The sequence below is a fragment of the Culex quinquefasciatus genome, chromosome 2 (assembly GCF_015732765.1).
Source record: "Culex quinquefasciatus strain JHB chromosome 2, VPISU_Cqui_1.0_pri_paternal, whole genome shotgun sequence".
NCBI classification, from domain to species: Eukaryota; Metazoa; Arthropoda; class Insecta; order Diptera; family Culicidae; genus Culex; species Culex quinquefasciatus.
The window spans coordinates 183,885,482-183,907,888 of record NC_051862.1 but is presented as its reverse complement, the minus strand read 5'-3'; the positions used below and the strand labels follow the sequence as shown (position 1 = coordinate 183,907,888).

The window sequence follows — 22,407 nt, the reverse complement described above, 5'->3', positions numbered from 1 at the left end:
CGTTTCCAAAAGCTAGTCTAGCTTTGTGCACCGAATACCAAGCGTAGATGCTCGAAACGCTCATTTCCATGTGTCACCCCGCACCATAAGTGCTTCACATCCGCTGTCCGGCTTCAGTTTCATGGGCGAAAAAACGTGCGCAAAAGCGACGCCCTCCCAACCTGTTCGGAGCGAGATTTATCAACGGCGCGCGAACTAAGTAGGTATTTACTTGCACTCACTCGCGTTCACCGCATGGCCTCCTGGGTATGTGTGTTTTGCTTGCGGGTGAATAGAACATCACAACTACCAGCAAAATGGCACAAGTGCAAACTAATTAGTGTTTGCCCGCGAAGGGGAGAGGGGGATGATCGTGAATGACGTCACAAAGTAAGTGCTTCTGTTGCAGGAAAATGGGACTTAGAATTCGTACTTCGTACGCAAAGTTCTCCACTAAAGTGATGACTATTTGTCATTGTAGTGCAATTTGGACGCAATCAGTTGATCATTAATTTAAAAAAATGTAATAAATTTACAGATAATCATTTTAAGTCTCAAAGAGTGGTAATTTTGAAAACAAAATAGATAAGTTGAATGTGGTGTTTGAGTCTATTTCTTCCAATAATTTTGTTTGTTTCAAAAAATGTGGTTTCACAAGCTTAAAATTCCTATAAAATTTTGTAACCATAAAATAGGCATACGCTGAAAAAAAAAATTGAGCAGTTTTTACATAATTCTAAATAATGTCGAAAAAAAATTGTTGAAAGAACTAAAAAAACTTGAAACCTTATTTAAAAAAAATCATTTGAGTTGTTTTATGCAATTTAACCTCAGTTAATTTCATGTTTTTATACAATTTTATAACGCAACTCTAATTTGTAGTCTTCTGAGTTTTTGCAATATTATCAAAAATGAGCTGCTGCTCAAAAATATGTTTAACATTCCAACGCCCAAGGCTCCAAAAAAGTTGGAACGGTAACTTCAACTCAATGGTTCTCGGGCATAACTCAACCAATCAAGATCTTCTTTCCAGTGATTTGTTAGGATGTCTAGATGATTCTAGACCTTTGCAGAACTTAATTTGATCAAATCTGTAATTTTTGCGATCAAAAACATCGTTCCAACTTTTTTTTTCACGTGTAAAAAAAAAATCGCCGAAAATTCCGCGAAGGCAGTCGTTTAAAAAAAGTTGGAACGATGTTTTCGGTCGCAGAAATTACAGATTTGTTCAAATCAAGTTCTGCAAAATTTTAGGATCATCTAGACATTCTTACAAATCACTGGGAACAAGAATCGTCCCGATTGGTTGAGTTATGCCCGAGAACGGGCGTGTTGAAGTTACCGTTCCAACTTTTTTGGGAGGCTTGGGCGTCCGTGTAAGTTGGACATGCGATGGGCGTTCCAGTGTTAAAAAGAAAATCAATGTGTTTTTTTCTTCTTTTTTTGAAAATCATAAATTTCCTTTTTACCAACCGATCGTACCACTTTTGTTGTAGTTTTTGTTCGATTTTAAAATTGTTGAGTGTTTTAAAATGATTATGGTTTGTAACCAGCGAGTTGAAGTTACTTTTTCAAGGTTTGAGCGTTCGTAAAATTTAACAAATTAGCAAAGTCCCAAAGATCAAAGATCCTTAAATTTGCAAAAAATAAAATATTAAAAAATTCTTAAAGTTACAATTTGAAAACATAGAAATTAAAATATAATAAACCTTGAAAAGTTGAAAATTTATAAACTAAAAAATGACAATCTAAATCGAGAATATAAAATAAAAAAATATCAAGAAATTCACAATAATGAATATTCTATATTTTAAAAATACTTCAAATCTACCATCCTTATATTCTAAAATAATGTGTTTATTCTATTTTTTTAATATTCTAATTTTTTTATGTTCTGAAATTCTAAATATTTTAAAAATTGGAAAATTGGAAATTCCTAAGAATAGTATTAAAACATTACAATCAAAAATTCAGAACATACAATTTAAAAATATCAAGCAATTCTAAAATTCTAAAATTCTAAAATTCTAAAATTCTAAAATTCTAAAATTCTAAAATTCTAAAAAAAATTCTAAAATTCTAAAATTCTAAAATTCTAAAATTCTAAAATTCTAAAATTCTAAAATTCTTAAAAGCTAAAATTCTAAAATTCTAAAATTCTAAAAAAAATCATTTTTTTATAAAAAATTCCAAAATAAATTTAAAAAAATAATAATGAATAATTAAATGAAAAACATACTGAAATATTAAAAAATGATAATAAAATTCTAAAAATCTAGAATTCAAAGTTAAGAATTCTTAATTTAAAAAATTCATTAATCCAAAAATTCTGTACCAGAGACAAACAAGCAAACATCGGGTTGGTTTTGTAAAAATGTCCTAAGCGTCAAAACAAATCCTTTTTTTGATCGGTTCTTGGTCAATTTACGAAGTATCATACTTTTTTTTATACTCAAAAATTGTTTATCTGCACGTCTTTTAAATGCATAGAAAATATCAAACATCAAACTAACTAAAGAAATGCCAATTGTGTGTAGAAGAAATACACAGAAGAGTTTTATTCAATTGCGTTTTTCTAAGAACGTAGGACAATTATGGGTAGAATAGCAGTATATATCATCTCGTCGTTGTTGTGTTATCGTGTCGCACGTGCATTTTGGGCCAAATTGAGTTAAAACGCATTTTTTTACAGCTCACAATGCCTCACATTTTGACCTTTTCAGTTTCCCCAAATTCGATTTCGATTTTGAGATAGGTACTTAATAAAAACCGGAAAAACTCCGTGCATTGCATTATTGTTACTCTTAACATAAAATAAGTTTCAATCTTGTCGTGCTAACTTGACACACCCTGAAAATTGCTGTATGTGCGACATCTGGCCAAAGGTATTTCAGGTCAGAACGCATTTGACACACGTACATGCCCGACTACCGAACACATTTTTAATTAAAACTTGGGACTCCGACAGCCAAATTCAACCAAACTTCGGAACAATGAACACATAATGGTAAGCCACACAACACGTGGTTGTTATTGTTTTTTTTGTGTTTATTTAAAGTCAAACGTCAAAACGCGTTTTTCTAGCAAAAAGTGAGTTGCGACAAGATAGAACTTTCTAATGCTGGTAATCTTTCAATATAAATTAATTGATTTTCAGTGATTTTTAAACAAAGTGTTTTTTTTTAATTGCGTTTATTGGGATGACCTTATGTTAAGAGAGCATTAAACCCTTTACTAATGATGACTAATGTTTTGGCGTCAGTGTCGTATAGCACCTCAGCGTTACTCTGTAGAAGCGCTGCGGTGGGTGATGCGCAACGAGTTCAGCTTCAGTTTGGCCTGCCACAAATATGACGCGATGCGGTGTGGTGACCACGTCGTCGTCGTCGTCGTCGTAATGCGAAAGTTGTGTGCTTTGGCCTTTTGCCAACGAGTACAGCTGCACTGCCGTGAGGCGTGCCGACAAAGTCTCAAAGAAAACGCAGACTCGGGGGAGGAAGCCCCCCGTCACACACAAGTCTGGAGAATCGTCACAGCAAGTTCATTGTCGTGGTGCGACTGACGGGGTGGTACTGTGTGCAAGTGCTTGGGTGCAAGTGAACTCTCGATACCGTGGAGGTAGTACCGCAGTACGTATTGATCTACCGCCAGTCCAGAAGTCGGATTGGTAACGCCACGCACACCTGCGAGTATCTCTGGTGAGGTGGAGTGACGCACAGGGCAGCCTGGCATTAGCGTGTGTGCGAATTGATTGATGAACTATGACGTGTGCTCCGTGACGCGTGAAAAAGTTATGTTATGATTGGGAACTCCCCCTGCGGGTGTCTTTACTAATTGGATTCGAATGCAGGTGTTGGTTTAAAGGCATGTTTGCGTTTTAATAGAATCCTTATAATAATTGAAAAAAATATGCACGACTTTTGAATTACGTCTTTTTCAGTAACATGTTTTCATTATAAAAATAGATTAATTTTAAATTGTAACATTTTTTAAAAAAATCAAATCAAATTATTCGCTCTACAGCATTGCCTTGGCGTTCTCGATTGCGAGATTCCTACTCGAAACTAAGTGTCCGAAGGCTTGATTGTTGAGGCAATTGCAAACCTCTTTTTACACCTTAGCTTCCATCCACCCCGGGATTCGAACTGACGACCTTTGGATTGTTAGTCCAATTGCCTACCAGCGACTCCACCGAGACAGGACCCAGGGAGACGACTCCTACACCTGGACTGAGCTAACGACCTAACCTTTTGGTTAGTCCGGGGCCAACATTTACTTCCCGTCCGACGGAAGGCGTGATCAGACAAATCTCGTCTCGAAAAATGCCACCGGGACCATCTGGGATCGAACCCAGGCCGACTGGGTGAGAGGCAATCACGCTTACCCCTACACCACGGTTCCCGGCAACAATTTTTAAATTCTATTTGAAAAAACAACTGAAAAGGGCAAACTTTTTTTTTTATTTTCACCACTCTGACAATCCAAGGTTGTTTCAGTTAATCTTACTTTATTACAAATCGAAATTCTTTTTAATGAACACAGCTCCAAGAATTATCGGTCCCGAGATCCGAGAGAAAATTAGACTTTATTTACTTCGAAACCCCCATTTATTTCCCTTACTGCTAAGCACACACTTTCCAGCGATAAATCCAAATCAAGCAATAACTTGCCTACCAGCAGCAGTAGCCAAGATTAGGAAATTCTCATTTCTCCTTACTCACAACAACAACATCAACAACAGGAGCAGAAGTAGCAGGGAAATTAGCATAAAAGTAGAGCACTTTGGAATGCTCACGCGCCACCACGTGTGCCGGTGTTGACCTTGCTAAGAACTTTCCTAGACCATTGGACTTGGGTTGTTGAAGACGGAATCTAACTGATTTCTTTTCTCTATTTTTCTAGGTCTGGTTTTCTGTGAAAAGAGTAAAGTTCACTTTCGTGCTTCTGCCTGAATCCGCGTTCGTGTTTATTTTCGCGCCAATGCCAATTCGATTGTGGAACCTCTTTTCGTTTTTCTTCTTTTTTAAATAACTGGTTTAACCTTTCACCTGGCACCCGCTAACTACTCGCTTTTATCTTCATCTCTTCCGACAGACTTCTAATGTAATATATTATGGTATCACGCTTCGAACGCCTAATGGGGTGCGCCTCGATCCCGCTCGGACAAAGCCCGCCCGAGGACGACAACACGCAATGCTCGGGCCGGGGTGACTGCCTCAACGGAACCTGCCTCTGCGAGATCCGCTACAGCGGGGACGAGTGTTCCGGGTTCAATCTGCCGTACCATGCCGGTAAGAATCCTCCAGTAATTTTCCTTTCAAACTTTCCTAACAAAAAAAAAATCTCCAATCCGCAGGCATTTCGTCCGTGTTTTACTTTGTCGCGTTCATCTCGCTGGTCCAGCTGATGATCTGCATCATCGCCGAGTACCAGCGGCTCAAGCAGCCCAGCTTTCTGCGGGCCTGCCGGCTCACCACGCAGAAGCTGCTCTACTTTTTCGTCTTTATCGCGTCGGTGCTGCGCGGGGCGTACTTTACCACACCGGTAAGGATCGGCCACTACCTTTGTGGGGGCGGAAGTACTAAATTTTGGTTTATGTTCTCGCTTTTCGTTTTTAGGAAACACTCCAACCGGCGTGGGTTTCTTATCTTATGTCGGCGTACTATCCGCTCGTGATGACCTGCGCCTCGCTTGTCGTCTGCCTGTGGGCTGAGGTGAGTTTTTTTTAAATATGTGTTGAATTCTTGGTATATAGTTAAGTATTCTTCGGATAATCGAGTCTGTATTGAATTTGAAGCGCAAGTGACCGAAAACGGTGTAATTAGGAAGAAAAACGCCTTAAGGTAGGCTTAACGTGAAATACGCAACAGAGCGCATACCAAAACAAAATAGCAAACCCGGTTCTCTGTAAATTTAAATTGATTTTGAAGTTGTTATTGAAATCAAAACTGATTGAAAATGGTCTTACTAAAAACCATCGCAATTAGGCTCAAAATGAACTTCTATTAAGCCTGTCTCGCAAGCTTCAGTTGTTTAAAAACGTTTATATTGCTAAGCTTATATGACCAATGAAGCAATTTTGCTTACCGTAAACCGGGGTGACTTTGATAGGATTTCAATTTGTTTTGCCTTCCTCACTGAGGTAAGGCTATAATCCTGCTCTAAAAATGAACTTCGTATAAAAACGTCGTAGACCCACCTTCATGTATACATATCGACTCAGAATCGAAAACTGAACAAATGTCTGTGTGTATGTGTGTGTGTATGTGTGTGTGTGTATGTGTGTGTGTATGTGTGTGTGTATGTGTGTGTGTACGTATGTATGTGACCAACAAACTAGCTCATGTTTCTCGGCACTGGCTGAACCGATTTGAACTTGTTGCATTCGACTTGGTTTAGGGTCCCATAGATCGAGTTTTATACAGATTGAAGTTTCGATAAGTAGTTCAAAAGTTATGTATAAAAATGTGTTTTCACATATATTTGGATCTCACTTAAATGTATGTAAACTAAGTCCGGGTCCATTATCCGACCCATCGTTGGTTAGGTTATCAAAAGACCTTTCCAACGAGTCCAAAACATTGAAGATCTGGCAACCCTGTCTCGAGATATGGCCACTTAAGTGATATTGATATACTTTTTTGAAGCCGGATCTCACTTAAATGTATGTAAACTAAGTCCGGGTCCATTATCCGACCCATCGTTGGTTAGGTTATCAAAAGACCTTTCCAACGAGTCCAAAACATTGAAGATCTGGCAACCCTGTCTCGAGATATGGCCACTTAAGTGATATTGATATACTTTTTTGAAGCCGGATCTCACTTAAATGTATGTAAACTATGTCCGGGTCCATCATCCGACCCATCGTTGGTTAGATTTTCAAAAGACCTTTCCAACGAGTCTAAAACATTGAAGATCTGGCAACCCTGTCTCGAGATATGGCCCCTTAAGTGACATTTATGTACTTTTTTGAAGCCGGATCTCACTTTAATGTATGTAAACTATGTCCGGATCCACCATCCGACCCATTGTTGGTTAGGTTATCAAAAGACTTTTCCAACGAGTGTAAAACATTGAAGATCTGGCAACCCTGTCTCGGGATATGGCCACTTAAGTGATATTGATGTACTTTTTTGAAGCCGGATCTCACTTAAATGTATGTAAACTATGTCCGGGTCCATCATCCGACCTATTGTTGGTTAGGTTATCAAAAAACCTTTCCAACGAGCCCAAAACATTGAAGATCTGTCAACCCTGTCTCGAGATATGGCCACTTAAGTGATATCGATGTACTTTTTGGAAGCCGGTTCTAAAAAATAGATGAAACTTGTGTACAGCCATTGTTGTGAGGAAGGCTCCAACCACATAGGTGGATTAAGTTAGTTTTTAGAATATATTCCAACAGGTAAGGTTTTTCTCAAGATTATTATTTTTAAAACATGTACTGGGGTAGGCCACACAAAGTCCATGCACTATTTTGGAAAAAAAAGTTTTTTCAATAGTGTTTAGAAAAATAGTTACGTTAAAAATTCTTGGTTTTAATTCCGGGGTGACTTTGATAGTCATAGTTTTTCTTGTTAAAATCATATTTAAGATGTTCAAACCTTATTTGTACGTTAAATGTACCATCACTAAAGTAGCTGATATAGTTTGTAAGAAAAAAATCAATGTTTATATTAAGTTAACTAAGTTTATAAGCTTATTAACAAAATACATATAAATTTTAGGTAAAATTGTTAAAAAGTCGGAATTTTACCTGAAATTTGTTAAAAATAGTTTTGTTTTTACAATTATCGATTTATATTGCATTTTATACTGAATTCGAAGCACGAATCACAAATTTTCACATTTTACATGAAATTTGTTCAACTGAATTTGCCTATAAATTTGGAGATATTTTTTTAATTGTGTTTCAAAAACACATATTATTTATTATTTACAAACTTATTTAACCTTCTCCTAGTGGAAAATTGTCCAAAGAATCCGAAAATGCATTCCGTTTTCCGATTAAAAATCATATTAAAGGGTAAAAAAAAATAAAAAAGTTTCTCTACGTTTTTGCTAATTGTTTGTACTTTTATCTATAGCTAAAGAAGTTGATTTGCAACATTAGTTTGTCTGATGTTGGATTTTTTGATCGATTTGGTGTCTTCGGCAAAGTTATAGGTATGGATAAGGACTACACTGAAAAAAAATGGTAAAATTTGAAACACTCGTGAAATTTTGTGATCTTTTCGAAAAGAATATTAATTTATTTTTTATTAAGACTATCATTTTAAAAGGGCGTAATATTAAATGTTAAACGTTAAATTTAAAATAAGCAAAATGTAGGAAATTTTCTCAGCCTTTCAAAAATATTTGTTTCAAAGGTGGGCAAACATCGCAAAGATTTAAAATGAATAACTGCGGCTATTTTCAAAAAAGTAACATAAAAATGGCTATAACTTGAAAACTGTGCACTTTATCAACATTGAACTGAAGTGCTTTTTGATTGCAAATTCGATTTTACATCGAAAAATAAAGTTGAAAAATGTTTGCAACCAGTATTTCGATTTTTTGAAAAAATCAGTATTGATTCGAAAAATCATAACTCGGTCAAAGATTTTTTCCCGTTCTGGAAATTACTGATAAGTTGACATTCTAAAATATACCAGAAAATAAGAAAAAAAAATAAAAATAGTGTTTTTTTGCAAATCAAATTTTAGTGACAAAAAGTGAAATTAAAAATCATTAAAAATTGTTTATCGTGTATATTTTTTTCAGTGTAGTTTTTATCCATACCTACAACTTTGCCAATGAAACCAAATCGATAAAAAAAAAACTTTCAAAAGGTAAAGATTTTTGTAAGAACAGCTGCCAAATTTGTATGGAAAATTATATGGACAAACTCATGATGCAAAATGGCTTCTTTGGGCATATCGAAGGCACCAAACAAGATTAAGCTGGATTGAAAAATAGAAAAAAAAAATAAAGAAAAACGACCCATTTCATAGAGAATTGCTCATTGATCTCTAGCAAAAAAATCGCGCAGGGAACGATCGTTTGACATTCCACCGAGATTCAGGTGTACCCCATTTGGCATAATGGACATTTGGCATAACGGATTTTCAAGAAGGACGTTCGGCATAATGGACGTTTGGCATAATTGGACCATAACATTAGGGACGTTTGGCATAACTCGTTCAAAAATTATCAAGGACGTGGCATAATTATTGCTAGCTTTTTTTGTATTTATTTTTTATAAAGTATAAAGTATGTATCTTTTGTGAAGAATTATAATGTAAAGCTTTTTTCTATTTTCTTACTAAAAAGATAATTTTACTTAAAAAGATGATTTTTTTTTTCAAGAAATCAAGTATCTTTGTCATTTTCTCCCAATAGATATAATTTTTCCCCTTTTTTGAATATTTCTTTAAAAAGCATTAAAATGCAATGTTTCATAAATTTACTTAAAAATGTATTTAAAAATAGTTTATATAATATCAAGATATTTCTCCTTTGAAATACTTTGGTGCTAATTGTTTGTATTAAATTTTTCCTTCTTTTATTTTAAATTCAACCTAGCAAAGTGATGTAAGTTTTGCCAGTCATTAAATATTTTGCAATAAAGATTTTTTACTATTTTCCCTTTGTTCGTGCAAGACGGTATTTATGTCCGTCCCCTGTACGTTTACTTCCCACTTACTTTTGTACTGATCAGAACAATAAAGCATTTCTGCCTCTTCGCGCTCTGACCACCGTCCGAGACGGTTGGCTCAGCAGTCACCACAAACTAGTTGTTTTATTTCAATCAATTTGGATGATTCTACGCGCCTGGACAAGTAAAACACAACGTAGGGAATTCAAAGTCGGCCCCTGGCTGAACACCCTTCTTTTTTAAATTCAACCTAAATAATGTATTTGCATTTTGCTCTTCTGTAAAGAAATGCAATAAGTTTGTTAAAGCAATTTTCTCTTCTTTTATTTTAAAACTTAAAGAATACTGCTAACTTGCAAATCATTCAAAAGCTGTGCAGTTTGTTTTTTTTTTTCAATATTTTTCAATTGTTGTTTTTTATGCCATTTTCTCTTCTTTAATATTCAAACTGATGGATGTACATTTTTTCTTTTTTAAAATATTTGGCAAATGAGTTGTTATGAAATTTCCCTTCTTTTATTTTAATTTCAACTTTTAGAAGGGAACATCTCAAAAAAATACTTTTTGAATATTTGAAAATTGAGTTTGTTTATGAAACTATCCCTTCTTTTATATAAAAATCAACTTATAGAAGGAAAAGTCTCTTTAAAGATTAACATTTTGCCCGTGTTCCGTCTTTAAGATTGGTTTTGAATAAATAAAAGAAGCGAACTTGCGTAAACAATTTTATTGCGAAAAAAATAAACCAACAGAGAAAAAATGCAGAAGTGATAGAAATGTTCAAAGAGAACATCTATAAGAGATTTTCCCTTCTTCTAGTTGAATATAGAAAAGATGGGAAAATTGCAAAAAAAAACTTAATTGCAAATTAAAGAAAAGCAAAATTGTCTCCATTGTCGAAGATTTGAAGGTTTTTCTCATCTTTAAGTTGAAATTCATATTAAAAAAGGGAAAATTTCATAAAGAATATAAATACTAATTATATTGAAAGAGGAAAAATGTAAAGCTAACAAGAGATATTTCCTTCTTTAAACTAAATTTTAAATAGAAGTATGAAGACTTCATTAAAATGCTTTATTGTTAATTATTCAAAAAGGAAACAATTTACTGTTGTGGAAAAAATATATAGATACCTAATTTTTCGAAACAAATGATAATCTCTTATAGTAATATAAAAAAGGTAAAAAAACAATACATTTACATTTGTAAAAATGAGAAATACTCATAAAAAAAAAAAACAAAAAAAAAACAGTAATAATAATGCCAAACGTCCATTGTGCCAAACGTCCTTGATGGTTTTTGAACGAGTTATGCCAAACGTCCCTGATGTCTTGGATCAATTATGCCAAACGTCCTTCTTGAAAACCCGTCATGCCAAATATCCATTATGCCAAATGGGGTACACCCGGATTTAACATAGGAAATCGTTGTTTACATTGTTGATCCTCTCTTTGATTTTTTCATACATATCTACAATGCACTTTGGGTTTCAGGCGGCCATAAATCGAAAAACCGATACACTCTAATTATTTTTTTTGTATTTTTTTCGAAAATAAACATTCTAACTAAGAAAAATCCGGAGTTTGAAAGTTGTAGGTTCAAAATTCACTGAATTGCAAACCTTCAAAGGCGAAAATGGTAAGAAAAAACATGTTTTTTGACAAAAAAATATTATTTTTAATAGTTGTACTGTGTAGCTGTTTATGTATTTTTTCCTGCATCATTATATTTATTCAGAAAGGTAATTGATTTAACTTTTCAATAATATTTTACAATACACACTTTTACAGGCTAAAAAAAATAATAAAAATAAAAAAAGATGGATTTTTATTCAAAATATAGTTTTTTTCAACTTTGTTAATGGAGTACTTTTTTTTGTGTGCATTTGTGCGATCTGAAAATTTTGCAGCTTAAAATTTGAACCATGTCCTAACTTGTCTCCAAATTTCAAAGTGCACTTTTTGAGTAATGCCATTTTGAACATTTTGATTCATGCAAGGAAATTAATGATTTCGCGTATACGCTTGGTTAAAATCACATTATTTACCTGCGGAGGCAGAAATGACGTACCTGTTATGTATGTTTTGAAATTGATTTGATATTCATGACTTTGTTGGTACTTGGGTGGATTTTAACTCAAGAAAAAGGGGAGGGAGATTGAACGTAAATCTGAAACTTTAACATAGCATAAACCGCCATTCCGTGCATCAAATAGACAGAGCAAGAATATTAAAATTCACCACTTTAATGCATGTGGCCTCAAATATATGAAAAAATCGAAAATTAAACTTTTTTTTTGGAAAAATATCAAATTTTATTTGTTTTCATTATACTAAGTACAAACAACACAAAAAAGTCACAGAAAAGCAAAAAAATATTTTTGGCCGCTCGCTTATATCGTCGCCATCGTGCTAACTTGTCGTACGTGCATTTTGGGCCAAATTGAGTTAAGAACGCCATTTTGTGCAGCTCACAATGCCTCACCTTTTGACCTTCACAGATCCCCAAAATTCGATTTCAATCCTGAGATATTCAACAAAAACCGAAAAACTCCGTGCATTTTTGTCACTTTACATATGAAAGTAGTTTCAATCTTGTCGTGCTATCTTGTCACTCCATGAAAATTGATGTAAGTGCGACAAAAGGCCAAAGGGATTTCAGGCCAGGAAAGTCAGGATGCGTTTGTCGCACGTACAAGCTAGACTACCGTAAACATTTGTAATTATAACTCGGGACTCCAGCAACCAACTTCAACCAAACTTCGGGACAATGCACAGAATGGTCAGCCAAACAAAACGTGTTTGTTATTGTTTACATTGCGTGCGCTCGTTTTTGTATATTCAAGGTCAAACATTAAAACGCGTTTTTCTCTGAACGTCAAAATGGCGGGTGCGACAAGATAGCACGACGACGTCGATATGGAAATACCCCATAGTGCAATGTTGACGCAGTCGACAAAATTCACACAAAAAAAATATATTCCTAAATCTGTTTTTTTTATTTACGTTGTTTGTCATTCATCTACACCCATATATCTTCCAGAAACATTCCTTGCCAACAATCCCAATATTGCTTCCTACATTCACTAGATAAAATCACGCTGAGTCTTTTTTTTTGGTAATAATTGCCCGTTATCGTTCTCCCTTAGAAGGTAGACAATTATAATTGTCTTACTTCGTGCGTTGGAGGACACGCAACAGTAAACAACATTATCTATTTCCCAAAAGTTTTGTTTTGTTTCTTTATTTGGGGGGTTCATTGTTCTACCTCGGTGGCGGTCCTCAACATTTCTCAAAACCGAAAAAATAAGGGGAACATAAAAAATATTCCTAGAAATGTAAATTTTCTATGGAAATAGTGCAATCGATTGTTTGCATAACGTTTCGTTTTATAGTTTCAATGAAATAACACTATTTTAATCATAAAATTTTAGGGATCACAGATCGTAAAATGTCATAATATATAATAAAACCAATTCATACTTTCATATATTAAAATCGGTAACAAATTGCAATATTTTGAAATTCACTTCAAAACATTTTTTTTTAATTTTGAAAAGATAATCAAAAAAATAATTAACGTCGGCTTCCATTTCGAAATGGCAAAAAAAAATTTTTGAAGATTTTTCTTTGTTTTTTTTTGGTTTGGATAAAACTTTATGCATTCCCTCTTTGCATCTTTGGTTTTTCCATACAAGTTTGCATACAATTCTGAGGGCTGGTCATACAGAATGGGTGAATGTTCAAATATCTGTACCTTGAAAAGGGATTTTCTGATCGATTCGATGTTTTGTGGCAATGTCTAAGTTATGATCACGACTTTTCAGAAAAAATAGGTACGCGATTATTCGCGAGAGTGCATAATTGGCAAAGGGAGCGCGTGGTCGTAAAAAATATTCGGAGTGAAAAGTGATTTTTTGTGATTTTCAAAGCCCTTCTTATGTCATCGTTGATCGGTAGGCACGGCGTCGGGTGGATTGTGTTTAATTTTTTCGAATAAGGTTTTATTTTTTTTTTGCGGTGTAAAAGCCATTTCTATATCATGATCGAAAGACGCACTGACAATTTGGATCGTTGAGTTAATAGTGGAGCAAAATAACTGTGTGTGAGTGAGTTTGTGTGTTAACCAGAAAGTCCTTCCCATAGCATCGTTGCTCGGAAGGCTCGCCGACGGGTCTGTTATGAAAGTCCTCCCCATAGCGTCGTAGCTCGGGAGGCATCGAAAAGCCAATACCTTATCTTACTAACCCAACAAAAAATATTCACGTGATGCTTGAAGGAGATGCTGTGGATTCAACGGTCTCAAGCGGTATCAACAAGTATATAGCGAAAAAACTATGTGCTTGATGAGTCTGCAACTTCAACTATCGGACTTACATTCCTCCCTTTCGTTGAACTGCAGGCTTCTTGGGAGGGCGACGGTATTGACTAATAAAGTAGGGATCTTCAGAGGTTAAACAGTGAACGGATGGTTGGCTCCCACTGATCATTTTTGATTCATTGTTTAACTTCAGCTGATCTGTCAATAACGGAGTAGCAGCTCATTGGCAGTCAACCATGCTCATGCTCATGCTCAAAATAGGTACCGTAAACTAGGGGTGACTTTGATAGCCCGGGGTGACTTTGATAGGTTTTTCAAATGCTCGTCAAATTAATATATAAACATTTTTGAGAATTTTGAGTATGTAAGCATTAAGGGATAGCTTATTATCGAACATATATGCAAAAATGAGACCGTTACATTGGTTGTATCAAAATTAGTAGCCAAATCAAATTTCTATCAATGTCACCCCGGGCTATCAAAGTCACCCCAGTTTACGGTACGCGATTATTCGCGACACGATTTTTTCATTTCATTTTAATCAGTAAAAGTATAATTCCCAAAATACGTAATTATTTTATTTTCATCTTTTGTAATTGTTTGAAGGGACTTCAAAAGGCATCTTTTGCGCTAGAGTTAAGGCTGGTGAAAATCTGTAATCGGAGATATGATTCTTTGAAAAATTGTAATTTTTTGAATAAGTCAAAAATATTGTCAAACAAATCATTTTTAGATGCAAAATCAAATTTGCAATAAAAAATATGCATTTTCTGTGAAAGTGCACCATTTTTAAATTATAGGCATTTTGAAGCGAAAATTTTCGAAAAATTATGTGATTTAAAAAAATATTTATCCAACAATTTTAGGCTGCGAAAATTATTATTGTAGATCGAACGGTAGGTTGCTAAGTTAAAGCTGAGTTCAAGTTTAGATTTTGTAAAAGTTATTTTTTTCTCGGTATGAGCCCTCATTTTTCAACTCAATATATTTCGGAAACTATTTATTAGTTTTTCGAAGTATAAAAATTAATCTTTTGTGAAGTTCTGAAATTTAAACATCTAGCCCAACAAAATAAGTGTTTTAATCGCTTTCAAAAAGTTATTCTTGATTTTTAAAAGTTGAAATAATTTTCTTAGAAAAGAGTTGCTAATTTTACAATAGATTCCGAGATATTGCGAGTAGAAAAATGAGGGCTTGTTGGGTAGCACTGAGAAAAACTGATATTTTCAAAATTTCATCTTTAAGGGTTTGCAACAAAAAACATTATAGCACATTGTATCAGCATTTGCGGTCCAATAAACCAAATTTACAGTTTTTGCTTTTTGGGTGTTTTCAAATCCACCTTGTGTCAGGGGTATTAAAAAAACACCCAAAGAGCAAAAAACAGTAAATTTCGTTTATTGGACCTTTAAAAAAAATCTCCAGATTTCACGTTTTCGGCTATTGAGTGCAACCAGAGAGAAGGGTGGAACCATTCTTATTTAAATTGCTAAAAATGCGTAGAAGCATAGCAGCATAGTCTGAGACATTGTAACAATTACTTAAAATTTTATTTTCCTTTAAAGTAAAAACGTGTGTAAAAATACAGCTGAATAAACTAGATTTTTTTTATACATTGGCAAAGACACATAAAATATGTCAAAATTTTAACCCTTAAATTTTGAAACTTTTTTATGTTCTTCTTTTCAATGCTGTAAGATCAAAAACTGGTTGAAAAATTGATTTTTGTCGAATTTTCAGATCAAAACCTTGTTATTAAAAAAATCATAAATCCTGATTTTTATTAGCTTGTTAATCTTGAACAAGTAATGAGTTCTTCTGATAAAAAGGCAAATTTTGTTTTTAGATAATCTCTTTAAAGTGGTTATCGCTCAAAAATTGTGCACTTTATCGTTAAAATTATATATGTTTTGTATTTTTGATTTAAAAATACAGTATAAAATTTTTTTGTTGTCTTGAAAAGAAGAAGCACTTATTTTCAACGTTTACTTAAAAATCTATTTTTTGAAGCGTTGGCAATTACATACCTGAAGCTAAAATTTGTTTATCCTCTAAAATAAACATAAACATTTATTTTTCAAAAATTTGCTCATTCTCATTTTTGTTTTGAAAAGAGAATCAAAAAATGGTTAACTATATTTTTAGTTTTACTATTTTTTCCTGAATTTTGTATCATTGTGAACAAAATAATATCAGAAATTTGAGCTTAATTTAAGGACCGAATTGTATAAAGATTGGTATGGACAATGGGCAACACACAAAACATGGCTTCTTTGATTATGGAGAAAGAACTCACAAAGTTCCACCTAAATAAAAAAAATGTTAAAATTTCCTTCGCTTTTTTTTTCGTTGGATATTTTATTTAGGGGAAACATACCCTTTCTAATCAAACATCTATCTTCGTCATATGGAGAGTTTGATGGTCGATTAAAGCTCCAAAAATACTATTTAGGCTATAAACTTACCAGCAACAGCACTGCCTCAAGTTAGCACGCAAATTTATGCCACTTATTGGCCAAAAAGATCAAATTTAATGCACTTTTGATCATAATTTCTATTTTGCGAGGCCATTTCCCATCATTTTGTTGGCACACACTTCCACTCGCAAGAAGAGAGCTTAGCTGATTAACGAAAATCGCGTTTTCAAACGTTTTCAAAACGCTTAAGATACAAAATTTCTTCCAACTACCGGCAACATGTTCTTTTGAACGTTAGTTAGCTGCCCATGTTCACAACAAAATGTCCCATATGCAAAAACAGCAAGCTGAGAAAAACGCATTTGAAGTTTGTCCCACACATAAGGCTTCGTGTTAAGTTTTCACGAAAAAACTGGATTTCCCCAACATTTCTAGAACAATGAACTGTATGTTATTGGCTAAACTGCATCAATAACTCAAAAGTGATGAAAATGCATATGGGACATTTATGCGATCAGGGGCAGTTAGTCACTCACTTGAAAAATAATCCCGAAACATGTAAATAATTGGCAAGCGCCATCAAAACAACAAACGCGCCAAGTCTTTTGACGTTTGACTTTTGACAACCCATTCCAATCGAAGGCTAAAGAAAACCGAGCGAAAAGCGAAGGCAAATAAAGAACAAAGGGTGGCCACCAACACCACCAGCGCCTAGGGACCTACATAGGGAAATGAAATGTTCTGGGAGAAATTTCAAACACCCAAAGTCATTCAAATTTAAGGTTGAAAAACTTGTAGTTTTTCTTTGGTGTTGGCACTTTTCTTGTACCGAACAAGCACAAACATAATGAAAACTACCAGATTATTATCAACAACAGTTTTACAATACTTGTAATTGTTATAAGTCTCGTTTTTTTTGCCAAAATTATTTTAAATTGATTCCAACCTTGTTCTTGCATGATCTTGTTGCTCGATTGGAACCCCGATTTGACAGTTCGATTGGAACCCTGAGAGTGACATTTCGCCTCTCCATATAGGCTCTCTACCAGCGCCTGTTGGAGTGAGCCAGTGCTGCCAGCGCTGGAAGAAAAAAGAACTAAGCTGAAAATAGAAAAATGGGAGTGGCCCAAGGCATTCTCGTCTGATTAGAATACATTTGGGAAATATATTTTTCTAACTGCTTGTAAAAGGAATAGAATAACTTTTAGTATAAGTGAAAATAAACAGAAATGTTCACAAAAAGTTGCACTACTCGTTGGTGTACTTGGTTTTAGTAAATTTCAAGGAACACTCAAGATTATCCGCCATCTTTCAAACACGACCGCTTATTAGGCTTAAAATGGGTAACTTTCCCCAATTTTTTGTGAAATGGCATTCAAGCTGAAATAAAAAAAAAATTCTGTAACTGATTAGTCTTATATTTTAAAAAAATTAGCGTGTGATTTAAAACTTGATTATGTGCCAAACGAGCTTTGATGCATCTAAATATTTATTTGCTCGTGGCTTCAATAGCAGTATGCCATTTCACCCCCTGCCACCCACTTTTTCCCACAACCAAAAAGGGCCGACCAGTGGCGACGGCAGGCGGCCACCCATTCATCAGCCAGTCAGTGATGAAGCAAATCGTTTGTCCTGTCCCGCGCTCGCACACGCTGCGCGTACTTCACATTTGTTTGCTGGCCATTTGTCATTATTGTCCGTGTCCACCAAGTGCTTTCGAGCAGGTAGCGCAGGCGGTGCCTGTTTTACGCGCGAGGTCACAGTCTGTCAGTTCTTTCCGGTACACCCCTTACGGTAGCCCCTTGTCACTTGGGTTCCGATCGTCGTTCTGGTAGGAAGCTTATTTTGAGGGTTCTGAATTCTAGATTCTTTAGAAAGTATGAAAGTATGAAACAAATCTTAAAAAATAGTTTCTAAATTCGATTCTTTTCCTTCTCCTCTTTCCCAACAGATTTTCCACCTGCGCGACATCCGCTGGGAGCGGTCCCAGTTTCTGTCCAAGAGCTTTCTGGGCTTCCTGGCGTTCAACCTGTTGCCGTACAGTTTGTTCCTGGCGGAGATTGCGTACTCGCACCTGTTTTCCGGCCGCAGCACCAACTTCTTCAACGGCTGTTACGCCGCCCTGCTGCTCATCGTGGTCATCTTCTTTCTCATCTACGGCGTGGAGGTGTTTTTCAAGGTGAGTGGCGTCCGATGTTGGCGGCAGCTACCCTAATACGAACCAAGTGCACGAGTCCTCGGCGGTGGCGTTCTCTTCAGGAAACTGTGTCAAGTGTGTCGTCCGTGGGTCGAGTGTGAGAACGCGAAAGAAATAACAAGTGCCGAGTGCGGGTGCACTCTGTGGGAGAGTTTAAAAGTGCAAAAGGGTTGATGGCGCAATAATTGGACTAAAACGAAATACTGTGGAAATGTTATTTTAAACGAATTTGCATCATCTGGTTTAAAAATGCGACCTAATTTCACCAGTAATGGAACAAATCACCAAATCTCAGTTTCAAGTACGGGTTTCTGAACGGCACGGAACAAGGTTCAATTGTAAAAGGGATTATCTAACGTAAGTCGGAACACTTCATTAAAGAAGCCGCCCTGTTGACGACATGGAAATAATGAGCTTCGAGAGGCCAAGACAAATATTTTTGTTTACTGTAAAAATTACTGTGAGCAGCAAGAAAGCAAATGTGCAGGAAAAAAATCAGGATTTTTTTAGGTACCTACTTTTGTACCCGACACTCTCCGATTTCAATGAAACTTTGTGGAAATGTTATCCTAGGCTTATATGAGCCAGTTTTGAGTTTATGGAGCCAGTTGCACTCGAAAATTACATTTGAGAAGGGCGTAAGTTATTTTAATATTTTTGTATTTCGCAATATAAAAATAACTGTATCTCAGAACAGTTTTATCTCGCATCAAAAAGTGGTCCAAGACAAACTTGTAGCAAATTAGACGGGCTTTCCGAAAAAAAAATACACTGAAAGAAAAAAAAACACGCCACTTCTATGGGATTTTTCGATTTTTAAGATTCAAAGTTAAATTTGAAAGTGATGTCACGATATTTTGACCAGGGAACCCCCAGAAAAGTTTTGAGCCCGATCTGAGTTCTTTTTTAGGTTTAGGCTCTGAATACAAAGGAAAAAAATTATGGTAATATGACATCTGGGAAGGGGTACTTCTTTTATGTCAGAAAAAAAATGTGTTAGTTTATCTCTGAAAATGTCACTTTTTCAGTCTAAATTGAGGTAAAATCACATCTTAAAAGAGGTAATAATCAATCTTATAAAATTACACCTTCAAAATTTACAGAATTTTTCACTGTTTAGCTTCTGATCTGAGATCTGAACGGGACTTGTGGTCAAAAATCGAGCTTGTAATTTACAATTTACAAAAAATAACGAAAAAAAAATCATTCGCAATAGCTGATACAGTGATTTCCAATTTGTGTTTGTAAATTTGGAATATTTAATTTTGACTGGTTGAATATTACCTCTTTTATGATGTAATTTTACCTCAATTTAGAATGAAAAATTACATTTCACCAGAAAAGTGGTAAAAATACATATTTTCAGAGGTAAAATTATATAAAAGTTTTACCCCCTTTCAGATGAGCAACTCTCTACGAAATCGGCAGATTTCGACCTTTTTTGTATTTTTTTATTTTACTTAAACTTGGGGGGGGGGGGCTTCCCTATGACCAAATAAGCTATTTTGCGTCATTGGTTCACCCATACAAGTCTCCATACAATTTTGGCTGCTGCCCATACAAAAATGGTTTGTAAATATTCAAACAACTGTAACTTTTGAGTGAATTTTCTGATCAATTTGGTGTCTTCGACAAAGTTGTAGGGCCAAACATTGAATATTACGCCCATTTAAAATGCTAGTCTTGATTTGAAAAATTTCAAAATAACTTTTTCGAGAAGATCGGAAAATTTCACGAATTTTTCATATGTTCAATGTCTCTTAGGACAATTTTATAGCAAATTTTCTATAACGGTCACTCATTGTCAATATTTTAAAAAAATTGGAAAACTGCAAATATTTCGCTAAAATCAAACTTTCGGTAGCTTTATCTTGAAAACGGAGCCCTTTACTGCCCATGTTCGCATAAATGTCCCATATGCAAAAACAGCAAGCTGAGAGAAACGCATTTGAAGTTTGTCCCATACATAAGCCTACGTGTTAAGTTTTCGCGAAAAAATTGGATTTTCTCCTGATTTTTACAACAAAGTACTGGATGTTATAGGCTCTTTTGAAAGAGCACACGATTTTGAACCAAACTGCATCAATAACTCAAAATCGATGAAAATGCATATGGGACATTTATGCGATCAGGGACAGTTTATCAAAAAATCGTTAAAGTACTTTTCGATTGCAAATTCAATTTTGCATTAAAAAATAATGTCAAACTTGTTTTTGCATGAAACTTCGATTTTTTTTCCAAAAATCACTATTTTTTCAAAAAATCATAACAGAATTTTTGACCATGTTTCTCTATAGCTCAAAAGTTGCGGATTTTTGTCCCCTGAAACAGATCAAAAAATCTCGAAAATCAAAAAATACCTATTTTGGGAAATTGAGTTTTAGTGAAAAAAAAGTGGATAAAAAAATCTGCAATTTTTTTCCGTGTACCTATTTTTTTCTCAAAAGTCCTCAACAATACCTCCAACTTTGCTGAAGACACCAAATTGATCAGAAAATTCACTCAAAAACTTAGAGCTGTTTGAATATTTACATACCATTTTTGTATGGACAGCAGCCCAAATTGTATGGAGACTTGTATGGATGAACCAATCACACAAAATAGTTTATTTGGTCATAGGGAAGGCCCCCACAAAGTTTGAGCCAAATAAAAAATACAAATAAAATCCATTTCCGGTTTTGGTAGAGAATTGCTCAGATGTAACATTACCATGATTTGGATTACTTTGAAAAGTGTATTCTGCCAAAAATGTATATCCGGCTGATTTGAGTGTTTAAAAAATACTTTTGTGGTACATATTTTATTTCATATCTGCTGTCCACAAAAAATAAACAGCCGAAAAAACCAAAACGAAAACAGCAATGACCAATAAGACAAAAAACTAAGCACGAAGCACTTTAAAATTTGGTCTAAAATATGAAATGAGGAAAAAATATCTATTTGTAAACCCTTTCAAAAGTTGTGCTTCATTTTTAAAGTTTTGAAGTTATTTTTATAGAAAACGATCAGCGAATTTCAAAAAAGCTTTGAAAAAGTTACTATTTGTGTTTCTCTTTAACCTTGTATGGCCATGATGACCAACTTTTTTAAAGCGTTTTTTTTTTTTTGTGAAATCGCTTTACTCGTGATGGTGGTTACAAGCAAACCTCTTATGCTTATATATCAACATTTTTGTAAATATCTGCTCTACAACTTTGTAGAATATTTTTTGACGCTCTGAAAAAATTACCCTGCAAAGTTAGAAAAAACATGAAATTTCCCATAAAATGACATGTCCCAATTTTTTACAGTTAGTTACGAAAAGTTGCAGAATTTTTGTAATTATTCGTGATCGTGGATTCGTGATCAGGGACCAAAATTACCCTTTAGAACAAAGCTTTACACAAATCGGAGAGGGGTCTGGGGTAACTGCTGTGTTAGTTGGCGGAGTATGAGATATGTTCCGAAGAATCCGATAAATACATTTTCAGACATAGACCCTTTGATCCAGACACGGTCAAAATACGATTTTAACCCTCTACCGGCCAAATTTTTTTTTCGATTTTTTTTATTTTTTCCGTGTTCTGGTGGTCATTTTGAGCAACTTTTGTTCTGCGATAAACTTTACTTCTCTTGTTTTATGTTTTTCTTGTTTCATTTTTAGTTTTTTAATTTGCATTTATCTAGTTTAGTTTATGCAGGGTTGTTACGAACGGCGCGGATCGCGCGGATGGCGCGGATGGCGCGTATCGCGCGGATCTGGCGCGGATTTGCTGGCTAATTTTGCTCAGGCGCGGATTTCGCGCGGATAGCAATCTTGATAAACAAAATAATTGAGAACGATAGAATTTCTTTCAAATTACAAAAGAAAATATTAT

The 22,407-nt window shown here is 34.8% G+C and overlaps 1 protein-coding gene across 1 annotated transcript in view; it reads left to right on the top strand.

The window, feature by feature from the left end:
- Positions 1-22,407, top strand: part of LOC6040853 — a 38,608-nt gene that overhangs the window by 5,431 nt on the left and 10,770 nt on the right. The window contains exons 2-5 of the mRNA XM_038253127.1: positions 5,074-5,270; positions 5,336-5,523; positions 5,598-5,693; positions 18,305-18,532. Of these exons, the coding sequence (XP_038109055.1) occupies positions 5,093-5,270; positions 5,336-5,523; positions 5,598-5,693; positions 18,305-18,532 (690 nt within the window). The 5' untranslated portion in view covers positions 5,074-5,092. The remainder of the gene's footprint in view (positions 1-5,073; positions 5,271-5,335; positions 5,524-5,597; positions 5,694-18,304; positions 18,533-22,407) is intronic.